General features: G+C 44.0%; 1 protein-coding gene across 2 annotated transcripts in view; it reads right to left on the bottom strand.

Moving 5' to 3' along the window:
* LOC147625838 (PHD finger protein ING1-like) overlaps positions 1-13,521 on the bottom strand; it is a 53,362-nt gene extending 39,841 nt beyond the window's left edge. For both annotated transcript variants that reach the window (XM_086817415.1, XM_086817416.1), the window contains exon 1: positions 13,409-13,521. In XM_086817415.1, coding sequence (XP_086673541.1) covers positions 13,409-13,436 — 28 coding nt within the window. In that variant the 5' untranslated portion in view covers positions 13,437-13,521. The remainder of the gene's footprint in view (positions 1-13,408) is intronic.
* Positions 13,522-13,534: the final 13 nt, after the last annotated feature.

Raw genomic sequence — 13,534 nt, 5'->3', positions numbered from 1 at the left:
TTTCCCTTACTCTGTGTGAGGATTCTGGATTGTGGTCAGGTGTGTCCGTGACCGTGCCTGGGGCACAGTGGTACTTCCAGGGCTTGAAGGATTGGGATTTGGATTTGGTTGGGCTTATGGAGTCCCGACATCAGTTTTCAGAGGGGGCAGTTGAGTTCTTACATCTCGCGATGCCGACCTTCGAGGAGGATGCTTCACATTTCAACCACTGCCATAAACATTGCATTCTTCACAAGCTACATAAGGTACACTTGCATGGCGTGAACTCGGAAATGGTTTCTCTCTAATAGCATGAGGATTCATCCTCTTAGACATATATTCTTGTTCAACCACTTGTGGGGATACCAAGACGTGTGTGCTGATGATGTTTCTCACACCACCATAACCTCGATCATAAGGGCAAGCCTATTCACATATCATTAAAGACAGGCTGGACTTATTATTATTTTGGGCATGTTTATGTGGACAAAAGAAGGCGCCTAGAGCAAACTTGGCCAACAAGCTTGGGAAAAGCATAAAGTTGATATTTTTGGGCAAGTTCAACTATTTTGGGCAAAAAGAAAAAGCATAGCTATTATTGAGCTAGTCGACTCTATTAAAGCAAGGCTTGGGGTTGTTTGTGATCATCAAGCGCATACCTACTAGCCGGCAGCATCTCTCTCCCTTTTTCTCCCTCTTCAATGTTGGCCGTACAGCAGCACCTCTCTCTTTCTGCTGTACGCTGGCCGTACAAGGGGGGCTGGAGGATACTTTCAACGCTGGCCATACAGTGAACTGTTCTCACTCTTTCAGGGCTGTTCGGCTGATACAGTTCACTCTCTCTCTCCTACTGTGGCTCGTCGTGCAATTGAGCTGCAGGCTACACCTCTCTAGGCTGGCAGACAGAGATCTTTACTCCACAAGACTTTGGCTGTTTGTTGTCCGCACAGCAACCATACAATTGAGCATTCGTACAGCTGCAGTATCATCAGCCACACGTGGGGGTTCTCAGGTAATGTTTTGCTGGCAGTTCTGGCCGTACTATGGGCCATGTTTGGGGCTGATTTGGTGCGGCGTTCGGGGCTGTTTTTGGCTCCATACCGGGCTGTTTTATGGACTGTTTATGAGCTGATTCATGGGACTGTTTTGAGACACTTTTCGGATGGCTTTTTGGTGCTATGTTTTTATCTTGGCAATGGATAGATATCTAGGCAAGAGATTTGCTGATGCTGTGGAAAATCTGGTGCCGTATGCACCCACACCTTGGTTTATTGTAAAAGCTTCTCTCTGAATAAAGAAGTTCGTATGGGGGGCTGTTCGTTCCAGCTCAGTGCGGTGTTTATGTTTCTTCCGTTGTGTTTTCATGCTCTGTGACTAGTATTTGAAGTGTTCGTCTATCGCTCCAGTCCCCTCTTCTAGTTACAGTGGTATCAAAGCATAAGCTTTTTCGGAAGTAGAGGCTACCTTCCAACAAAGAGAAAGATAAAAGATGAGAAGTGGGGACTACACTAACCAATAGTTTTGCTTATGGAAGTAGTCATTTGTCAGAAGCATGTGCAGTACACAGCTTGGACTAAGGATTTATGGATTCACTGAATTTATCCTCGGAGTATGGAGTTGGCTTTATGTGCCCTTGTAGATTACTCTTTCCATATGGATTATTGCAGAATATAAATCAAGCTTACGAGCAAGCTCTATGGAGCTATATCTAAAGATACCTTGTGATTATGGTGATGAGATATTTCTTTTGGTTTCATGACGAACCTGGCAAAGAAAGGTAAGTATACTTTGAGTTTTGCAAAGTTGATGCTTTTTGGCAATTTATTGTAAGTGTTTTTGGACACTTAATCCTTGTATGCCTATACAAGGAGAACTGTGTGTTGTTTGCCTTGAACTGTTTTAGGTAAACATAATGGTTGGAAAGCATAGTTTATATGGTTTTTCATACGGACATGACCAAGGACTATGGACTAAGTTTTTGGCATATCTTTGCTGTAGGATTTATACATATATGATGGTTCGATGCATCTATATGGTTATCGTTGGCTCCTTTTGCTTGGATGGAATATGTCTTTGGCTTCCTTTATTTGGAATGTAGTGGACTTATGGAACTAATGGATATCTCATGGATCGAGGATTTTTCTACGGATTTCTATTGGTGGCCGAAATGCCTGTAAAACTATATTTAGCATATATGTTTATGGAGAACCAAGGTATTTATGCCTGTGACTCATTCTCATCTTATGTTCTACACTTGAGTGCACATGGTAGAGTGAACTTGAGCCCACCTCTCCTCCACAAAGTATATGTTCTGAGTACCGACACGAAGTGCATGTGGTAGAGTGGACACGCCACCTTTTTCGCTAGGGACTTATGTCTACACCGAGGGTCACGTGATCTAACATCTCGTTGGCAGTGGACTGTGTTTACAACAAATTGTGGATGGATTCACTCGTGGAAGGGTGGTAACCCTGGTGAATGATTTCATGAACTCAAGGAAGGATGGTAGCCTTGGTAAGTGAGGTCTCGTGGAAGGGGAAACCCTAGCGAGCACGAATGGTTTCATGGAAGGATCATTGCCTTGGTGAACCATATGGACATGTGAAGCATGTTTGTGTTGGGCATGCGTATGGATCATAGGAGTGGTGCTCTTATGCAATCCAATGGCATGGCAAGATGTTTTGTGGCTATGTATTATGCTTATTTTATTTTTACACGTACTTAAAGCTACTTATGGATTTATGGGTATTTGGAACACAATTGGCTCTTGTGCATGTGTCTCGTTAATATGGGAATTGTTAACTCGGCATATGCATTTATGGATATTTGGGACAGAGATGGCTCTTGTGCCTGTGTCTAGCTTTTATCAGAGTTATGGATAAAGTTTCTTTCTTGATACAATTGGCTCTTGTGCCCGTATTTGACTTCCGATCGTGGATCTAGATTTATGGCTTTAATGCATGGATTTTAAAATATTATGGATTGGCAATGCATCTGCCTTATATAAAGAATATTTCAATGGTATTAGGTTTGCGGACAACTGCTTTATAAGATGGAGGGGATGTCACCATTTGGTCTCTTCACCACTCTTGACCAGTGTTTCACACATTGATTGGAGCCAACGTGTGAACGAGGATTTTCCACAAAAGAAATCTAAAGCATTTACTAGCAATGTTTGGCCTGAAAAAAGGCTGTGCAGCATAAGCACCATGGGATTTTTATCAATAAAGTGACTTATGATGTTTATAAGTCCGTGTGTTCACACATCAGTAAAGACAGGCTGGATTTATTATTATTTTGGGCATGTTTATGTAGACAAAATAAGGCGCCTAGAGCAAACTTGGCGAAAAAGCTTGGGAAAAGCATAAAGTTGATATTTTGGGCAAGTGCAGCTATTTTCGGCAAAAAGGAAAAGCACAACTATTATTGAGCTAGTCGACTCTTTTAAAGCAAGGCTTGGGCCTGTTTTTGATCATCAAACGCATACCTTCTATCCAATAGCATCTCTCTACCTTTTTCTCTCTCTTCAGCGTTGGCCGTACAGCAGCACCTCTCTCTTTCTGTTGTGTGCTGGCCGTACAAGGGGGGCTGCAGGATACTTTCAGCGCTGGCCATACAGTGGACTGTTCTCACTCTTTCAGGGCTGGTCGGCTGATACAGCGTGCCCGACGCCCTCGACCCCCCCGTGAGCCACGATCACCTCATCAGCTCCAGATCAAGGACATGCTCCACCGCCATCGAGCTACCGCGGCTGTTTTTGGCTCTGTACCGGGCTGTTTTATGGACTGTTTATGAGCTGATTCATGGGATTGCTTTGAGACAGTTTCTGGATGGCTTTTGGTGCTGTGCTTTTAGCTTGGCACTGGATAGATGTCTGGGCAAGAGATTTGCTGATGCTTTGTGGAAAATCCGGTGCTGTATGTACCCGCACCTTGGTTTATTGTAAAAGCTTCTCTTTGAATAAAGAAGTTCCTAAGGGGGGCCGGCCGTTCCAGCTTAGTGCAGTGTTTATTATATTGTTTATGTTTCTTCCGTTGTGTTTTCATGCTCTGTTGACTGGTATTTGAAGTGTTGGTCTATTGCTCCGGTCCCCCCTTCTAGTTACAGTGGTATCAAAGCATAGGCTTTTTCGGAAGCAAACACTTCCTTCCAACGAAGAGAAAGAGAAAAGATCAAAAGTGGGGACTGCACTAACCAACAGTTTTGCTTATGGAAGCAGTCATGTGTCAAAAGCTTGTGCAGTACACAGCTTGGACTAAGGATTTATGGATTCACTGAATTTATCCTCGGAGTATGGAGTTGACTTTATGTGTCCGTGTATAGCACTCTTTCCATATAGATTATTGTGGATTATAAATCAAGTTTAAGAGCAAGCTATATGGAGCTATATGTCAAGATACCTTATGTGTATGCTGACGAGGTATTTCTTTTGGTTTCAGGATGAACCTAGCAAAGAAAAGCTAAGTATACTTTGAGTTTTGCAAAGTTGATGCTTTTTGGCAATTTATTGAAAGTGTTATTGGACACTTAACCCTTGTATGCCTGTACAAGGAGAATTGTGTGTTGTTTGGCTTGAACTGTTTCAAGTAAACATAATGGTTGGAAAGCCTGGTTTATATGGTTTTTCATACGGACATGACCAAGGACTATGGACTAAGTTTTTCGCATATCTTTGCTCTAGGATTTATACATATATGATGGTTCAACGCATCTATATGGTTATCATTGGCTCCTTTTGCTTGGATGGAGTATGTCTTTGGCTCCCTTTATTTGGGATGCAGTGGACTTCTAGAACTAATGGATATCTCATGGATCGAGGATTTTTCTATGGATTTCTATTGGCGGCCGAAATGCCTGCAAAACTATATGCAGCAGATATATTTATGAAGAACCAGGATATTTATGCCTGTGACTCATTCTCATCTTATGTTCTACACTTGAGCCCACCTCTCCTTCTAGGTCTGTGATCACGATACCACCACGGAGTACACGTGGTAGAGTGAACTTGAGCCCACCTCTCCTCCAAGGTGTGTGGTCAGAGTACCAACACGGAGTGCATGTGGTAGAGTGAACTTGAGCCCACCTTTCCTCTATAGTGTATGTTTTGAGTACCGACACGAAGTGCATGTGGTAGAGTGGACATGACGCCTTTTTGGCTGGAGACTTATGTCTACACCAAGGGTCATGTGACTTAACATCTTGTTGGCAAGGGACTGTGTCTACGCCAATTATGGATGGAGTCACTCATGGTAGGGTGGTAGCCTTGGTGAGTGATTTCATGAACTCATGGAATGGTGGCAACCCTGGTGAGTGAGGCCTCGTGGAAGGGGAAACCATAGTTGTTTCTCGTACGCGTACGAACCTATTTGTACGTACGAGTCGTACGGTACGATACCGTACGAATTCGTACGATATCGTACGGTACGAGTTAGGTTTGTTTTTTTTTTTTTTTTCCCAAAAATTTTTTTTCCCTTGAAAAAAAATTTCCAAATGCTTAAAAAAAATAGAAACCCTGCTTTACGAAGATCCCAAATGCTCGCAATACTTCGTAACTTTCGTGTCCACTCAGTATTCCATATGGGGTTGTGGAGAGACCTAAAAAATCTGGCGAGGTAGACTGGTAGTGTACACTTGATTGGTAGGATGAGAGAATCTTGCTACATCACTTGGGGATCCCTGGTATAGGTAGGCTAGACAATTAGATTCTCAAGTTATGCACAAGGGAGAACATTTGGACATGGCCATTTTGATCTAGAGAGGAGTCCCTAAACTTATCACCCTAGATGCACTCCTCGTATTTGTGCAAGGACGGTCCCTTAGTCATAAACGCTACACTGGGAGACCTTTGGTATTGCATTACCCATCCAGGTTCTTTTTTGGAGACAATCGGGAGATCCAACCGGGAGAGACACATATCCATGTACTGGTTTCTCAAGCACTGTAGACTCCTCCCCTCCCAACCTTCCCTCACATTCAAGCTTGAAGCTCCATAGCTTGTAAGTGTAAAAAATAAAAACCGTATTTTATCGTACCGTATCCCAAAATTTCATATCGTACCGAATATTCCCGTACGGTATCGTACCGTACCGTATCGTATTTTCGTACCGTGACAACTATGGGGGAAACCCTGGCGAGCATGAATGGTTTCATGGAAGGGTCGTTGCCCTGGTGAACCATATGAACATGTGAAGCATGTTTAGCTTGGTTATGCCGCATGCGTATGGATCATCCGAGTGGTGCACTTATGAAATCCAATGGCAAGGAAATATGTTTTGTGGCTATGTATTCTGGCATGGAAAGATGTTTTGTGGCTATGTATTCTGCTTATTTTAATTTTGCAAGTGCTTAAAGCTACTTATGGATTTATGGATATTTGGAACACAATTGGCTCTTGTGCCTGTGTCTGGTTAATATTAGAGTTGTTGATGCGGCATATGGATTTATGGATATTTGGGGCACAGACGGCTCTTGTGCTTGTGTATGGTTTTTATCAGAGTTGTTCACTCAAGATATGGATAAAGTTTCTTTCTTGATACAATTGGCTCTTGTGTCCGTGTCTAACTTCGGATCATTTATGGCTTTAGGCATGGATTATGAAATATTATGGATTGGCAATGCATCTACCTTATTTGAAGAATATTTCGGTGGTATCAAGTTTATACAGTTCGGACAATTGCTTTATAAGATGGAGGGGATGTAACCATTTTGATTTGGTCCCTTCACCACTTTTGACCAGTGAAACATGAGCCTCATGCCAGAAAGCTCAAGGAATTTAAAGCAGGTGACAAGTCCGTTAAGTTTGATGTTTTTCATGGAGAGTATGATGCTTCCAAAGTGTTAGCATTTGTGGCACAGTTTGACATTGCTTTTAGCGATGAGGACTTCACTGAGAAGTCTAAAGTACGCCATGCTAGCATGTTTTTGAAAGGGACCGCTGCTCATTGGTGGATCACTAAAAAGATCACCAAGGACCCCATTTGCAACTGGAAGGAGTTTAAGGACGGATTCTGTGCTCAATTTTTGCCACCAAATGCGGAGCAAACTCTCACCCAAAAGTGGGATAGACTAGAGCAAAGAGATAATGAAAGTGTGCAACAGTATGTCAACGAGTTTTGGAAAGTGTTGCTAGAGGTAACTCCTTTTATGCAAATCACTGAGGATGAAAGAAAGAAAGGAAGTTTCGCTCCGGATTGCAACCAACTTATCGTTCGGGCATTGAATTGCACCCGAAACATACTTTGCAACAGCTTACAGCCTCTACTCTTGCTACGGAGCAATTGGTGCTCAAAATTAAGCAAGATCAAGGCGGTTCAAAGGGGAAAGACAAGGCTGTCCCAAATCTGCAAAAAGGTTGACAGCCACCTAAAAAGAACTTCCGGGAGACCCACAAGGGAGATAAAGCTGAAAATACCTCATCTAAAGATCAAGGCCTAAAGAAAAACAAATTTGGCTTGACCCCGGAGCAAAGAGAGCAATATGCCAAGGAGGGAAAATGTTTTTCTTGTGGCAGCAAAGAGCACATGTTTCAACAATGCCCTGACCGCAAACCTAAGCACGAGGACAAGCAGACCAAGGCTAATGTACATGCAGTTCCCGATGTGCAGGAAAACACAAATCATGATGCAAAACAGCGGATGGTATGCAAGACTTGGGGTCAAATCAAGGATCAGTCCGCTTTATTCATGTTTGATGACTGTGCAACCGATAACTTCATCTCTATACAAACGGCAGCTGCTTTGGGTATTGAGGTTGAGAACATGGGACCTCAGATTGAAGCCCAAGCTGCTTTTGTTGGTAAAGAGGTGCAGGTTACCCTATTGATAGGGAAGTTGCGCATACATATCCAGGGCTACCTTGATAATGAACATTTCTTAGTTGCACCACTAAATGGATGTGATGTATTGTTGGGCAAGCCATGGCATCATAGGCTTGAGCCCCGCAAAGAGTACAAGACCAACATGATTTCTTTTATGCATAAAGACCGCATCCATTTCATTGATGCTGGCAAAGAAGGGGATTCCACTTGTATCTCACATCCAAATTAATAAAGCAATGAAAAAGAGTCTTTCTGCGTACTTGGTTTTTGTTCGTGATAGCATTGTACCAAGTCATCAAAATGTGGATGCTATGACTTATGATAGGCTGAATTTTCTTCATGCATTCAACGACTGTTTTGCTGATGCATTGCCAGGTGAATTACCTCCCCAAAGGCCCGAAGATCATCGCATAGATCTTGTGCCAGGTAGTTCTCCACCTAACAAACCCGCATACCGTGTGCGTGCCGCACAACAAGAAGAGATCATGAAGCAGGTAAATGAGCTTTTAGGCAAAGGTTTGGTTCAGCCTAGTTCCTCACCTTATTGCTCTCCTGTGCTTCTTGTTCAAAAGAAAGACGGCTCCTTCCGCATGTGTGTGGACTATAGAGCTTTAAATAAGCTTACCATCAAGAACAGATTCCCAATTCCGCGTATTGATGACATTTTGGATAAGCTTGATGGTTCGACTTGTTTCAGCCGTCTTGATTTGAAGAGTGGTTATCATCAAATACGAGTGGTGCCACAAGATGTCCATAAAACTGCATTCAGGACAGCCTTTGGATTATATGAATTTTTGGTGATGCCCTTTGGTCTCACCAAAATTGCAAAACGTACATTAAGTACGTAGTTTTTTGGGATTATGTTCATATTACATGCGTTTCATAAGGCATTTTGCTATGATAGCCACCCCTCTACATGATCTCACAAAGAAGAAAACCACTTTCAAATGGACTTCAAAAGAACAGGATGCTTTCTTGCAGCTCAAGCATGCTATCATATGTAGACCCGTATTGATTGTTCCTGACTTGCAAAGATCATTCGTAGTAGAATGTGATGCTTGTGGCGATTGTATAGGGGCTGTCCTAAATCAAGAAGGACATGCAGTTGCATACAAGAGCCGTCGTTTGCATGATGCTTCTTATGGATATCTATGAGAAAGAGCTCTTGGCTATAATTCATGCCTTAAAGATATGGAAACATTATCTTCTTGGGGCTGAATTTGTAGTCAAGACACACCATCAAAGCTTGAGATACTTTCTATTTCAAACAAAGCTTTCGGAGAAGCAGATGAGAATGGCAAACTTTCTTTCCATGTTTCATTTTCAGATTATGCATACTCCGGAAAAGAAAAATGTGGTGGCAGATGCATTATCCAGGAGGCCTTATGTGGCTGCAGTCTCAGTAGCCTCTCATGGGGACTTATCTGCCATGCGTGATTTGTATCATTTGGATGGTGATTTTTGCCATATATGGACTGATTTGATGGCTGGTCACTCACATGCCTCTTATGTTATCAACGAGGGTTATCTTATGAAGGATAATTGCCTATGTGTGGTGAAGGATTTACGTCCAAAGGTTATGGAGGAATGTCACGCTCCACCTTATGCTGGTCATAGAGGTATCATGCCCACTATACGCATGATTGAAAGATATTTCTTTTGGCCAAGCATGCGTAAAGACATTGAGGCTTATGTACATGCATGTATTACTTGCCAAAAGGTGAAATTTGACAAGCAAAAACCTCCAGGTTTGCTTCAGCCATTGCCTATTCCCTCGCAACCTTGGGAAAGTATTACTATGGATTTTATTATGGACTTGCCTAGATCCCACCATGGGAATGATGCTATTTGGACCATTGTGGACAGGTTTAGCAAGCAAGCTCATTTCTTGCCCGTCAAGAAAACCATTAATGTTGATCATATGGTAAATCTTTTTCTTGCTAATATCTTCAAGCATCATGGTATGCCTAAATCCATTGTTGGGGATAGAGATCCCAGGGATACGAGCCTCTTTTGGAGGGCTTTATTGATAACATGGGTACTAAACTTGAGTTTTCATCAGCTTATCATTCCCAAACGGATGGCCAAGTGAAGCTGCAAATTCAGCTATGTTGGATCTGTTGAAGTGTTATGTGGCAGATCAAAAGACTGCATGGAAGAAGTATCTTCCACTTGTTGAGTTTGCCTACAATAATACGATCCATGTCTCCACGGGAAAGGCTCCGTTTGAGATTATTTATGGCAGAGTGGTATTGCCACCCATCCTTCGTACAAAGGATGAGATTTTTGCAGCCAATGAATATGTTCGTGACTTAGATGTAGCCTTTGCTCAGGTGCGGACAGCCATTGCAAGGTCACAAGATAAGCATAAAATGGCTGCTGACAAGCATAGAAGGGACATGCAAGTTAAAGAAGGTGATTGGGTTTTGCTGAAATTTGAGAAGACTAGGCTTCGGAAGAGGCCAGGACGAGAAGGATCATATCCTAAGCTTTCTCCTCGCTATTATGGACCCTTCAAGGTGATTCAAAAGATCAATGAAGTGTCATACAGGCTTGCTTTACCTAGTCACTAGAAGATTCACAACGCATTTCATGTGAGTCTTTTTCGGAAATATGTGGGGCCAGATCCTGACGAGCCTGTCACAGAAGATCCGCCAGAGATTGATGAGCTTGAGGAGATCCTCCAGCGAGAACAAATTGTCTTTCACAAGGAGCGAAAGCTACCTGTAGGAAAGCTTTCCAGGAGATACCTTGTGAAGTTCAAAAATTATTTGCCTATTGATGCAAAGTGGGTAAATGAGGATTATTTTGTTGACTACCCACAGTTGTTGCAGGCATATCTTGAGGCTTTTCAGTTGAGGACAACTCTTTAGAAGCCCGGGGGGATGTCACCAATTGGCCGACCATTTGGTCCATCTCCATATTTGTGTCTCGTTCACTTGAGGCCAAACCGGTGTCTCATGTGAAGGGGCTAATATTTTTGCATAACATGGACGGGAGTCAGACTGGTACCACCCGTGTGTTAGCAGGATGGTGTCGTATGGACCGGAGCCAGACTGGTGCCACCCGTGTATGACCTGGACTGTGTTCTATCCATGGGATTGTCACGCCATGGAAGAGCCAGTATTTGTGCCGTGTCTTGCCTATGGGACTGTCACTCCATAGGGAGACTCGTGCCTGCAAACTGTGTTTTACCTATGGGACTGTCACTCCATAGGAAGACTAGGATTTATGTTTTCTGTCGTGCCATTTTTGTGCCGACAGATGTTTTGTACTTGTTCCATGAACGGGAGATATGTCCATGATACTATTTGCACATGCACTCATGTTTTGCATGTTTGAAACAGTTTTCGCATGACTTGTATTCTTGTGTTTGCCTGTTTGACGTGCCACTTACTGAGCGGGGACGCCTGCCAGTGAGTCGTGAAGTTTGCTCTGTCTTCTGACGAGTTTTGTTGCGTGTGAACAGGTGGTAAGTGTATTGCACTTGTTTGTTTAATAGTTTTATTTCTAACCTTTCATTTTATAAGGTTGTAAGTTCACATTCATTTAAAAGTGGGCACCCATTAGGGGCACCCACATATGAGCCAAGGTGGGGAGGGAAACCCCCACACTTAACCCTTTATGTGTGTGGGGGTGGGTGCATGGCCACCTACCCACACCACACCTTGAAGCTAGCCGCCCCCATGCAAGCTTGGGGAGCCGGCCAGCTGTGGTCGTGTAACTCCTCTCCAACCTCTACAAAAGAGAGCGACCACCCCACCCGTAAAAGCATACAATTGGCAATCATCCCCTGCACGATTGCTCTCAGGCAGCCGCACACCAGGCTGCTGCGCTTCTACTCTTCTTAGGCGGCTGCATCACCAGGCGGCTGCAGCCAAGCGGTTACTGCTCTTCTCAGGCTGCGCCTCCTCCACAGCAAACGGCTGCACAGCAGGCGGCTGTTTTCCTACTTTGCATGCGACTGAATCTCTGCGCTTTCCTCAGGGCTGCACGCTGGTGGACTGCTCTCCCCCTCCACACAGATGGCGGCGTCTTTCCACAGCAGGCTACGCATACTCTCCAGCAGGCTGTGCTCCTCCTCCCTTGCAGGCCTCCCTTGCAGGCGGCTGCCCCTTCTCTACAAAAGGCGGCTGTCTCCTCTTCATCAGGTGGTTGTTTCATCCTTTGCAGGCGGCTGCATCCCCTCCACAACAGGCAGCTACTCCTCTTCTATAGGCAGCTGCGTGGGGCTGCACTCCCCTCTACAGGCGGCTGCGTGGGGTTGCACCTCCCTTCCATAGGCGGCTACAAGTGGCTCTACACCTCCTAGGTGGCTACACCTTCTACACAGGCAGCTCCTCCTCCTCCTCCTCGACAGGCTGTTGCGCCCTGGTGTCCCTCTCTAGTAGCTACACACAGACACCTCGGGTATCTGTCTTCCATTTGCGAGCTACAAGTAAGTGAATTCAGATTTAAGTAAAGAACTTTGTTGTAAATCGGATAAAGGATTCTCTCTACTGCTAACACCTGTTCGGTGCCGGGTAGTCCAAGCTTTTGGAGAATCACGGTCCGAAGGTGCCGAGATCGGGAGAGCCAGGTGTTAGTACGGGAGTGCTTGTTTGTGCGTGGTCCTGGAACACCAGTGGGACGCTCTCCGCGGATTCCAGTGAAGGCACACGACCGTAGAGACTGGACCACTCAAGTGGTCGCTCTCCTTCGAACATCTACTTCGAGCCTCTTGTTTGGTACTGTATTCATCTCAGTTGTACATGGACATCATCTGGTTCATTGAACCCATGGAGCATTGTATTTGTTAAATACTCCCAATAATATATCATATATTGAGGGGGGAGTCGGTCCGTTCCGGCCCCAGTGCTGGTGTCCATCTATCAACATTTCATTTCATTTCATTTCAATTTTCAGTTGTTATTAAGTTGTCCATTTCAAATTGTGATATTAAGTTGTGCTATTATGCGTCCCTCAGAGGATGTGGATGATGTCCGGCGGATAGTCTCCACCCGTGGGGTGATAGATCAGTCAATGTCCTCACTATATTTGGCACGACAAATGGAATGCTATAAATGAGCTCCCATCTTTGGCTCACACAGAATTTTGAAGTCCACAAGGGCGCCCGACTGGGAGTAAGGGATGGCCAAAATCCAAAAATGTGTGAGCTGAAGAGCAAGACCCTTGCTATCCTCCTTGTAAAATAAAGCTGCTCCTTCCACGGCCCATGTTGGGCTCAAAGCAGATGGCTGTGTGGAGGGGGGTGCCCATGTACTCCTTTGGGAGATATTTCACAAGTTTTATGAGAGAACCACCAAGAGCTACCACATGTCCAGAGAGGAGAAGGGTTCGATAATCCCCCCCTCAAATCGAACACATTTCCTCTTCATTTTTCATGAAGCAATTGATGAAAAAATAGCATGAACTGAAATTTTACACTGTTCATGCATTTTTTGTCAACAGCCTTTTTAGAGAAGCTGCCATTTTGGATTTTCAACGAGCTGAAAGCTAAGGGGATGAGGACTCTTAAATTTTATTTTATTTTTAAAAAATGGCAACAAGCTTTAAAATAAAACCATCAATTTGAAATAATTAGGAAAATTTAAGAACAGAGAGAGGACGCACTCTTGACGAAATCCTCGAGGTAAGGCATGTTCGTGGACGAAGAGGAAGGGAAAAGCGTTTGCTGATGGCGGTTTCATACTTGACCGCCAATAAGACGGTTGAATTGCCGCGACCGGACACTTTTCT

Source organism: Cibotium barometz, chromosome 23 (assembly GCF_041138505.1).
Source record: "Cibotium barometz isolate CiBa-2024 chromosome 23, ASM4113850v1, whole genome shotgun sequence".
NCBI lineage: Eukaryota > Viridiplantae > Streptophyta > Polypodiopsida > Cyatheales > Cibotiaceae > Cibotium > Cibotium barometz.
Note: the sequence above shows the minus strand (reverse complement) of the source record. Positions and strands in the feature narration are given on the sequence as shown.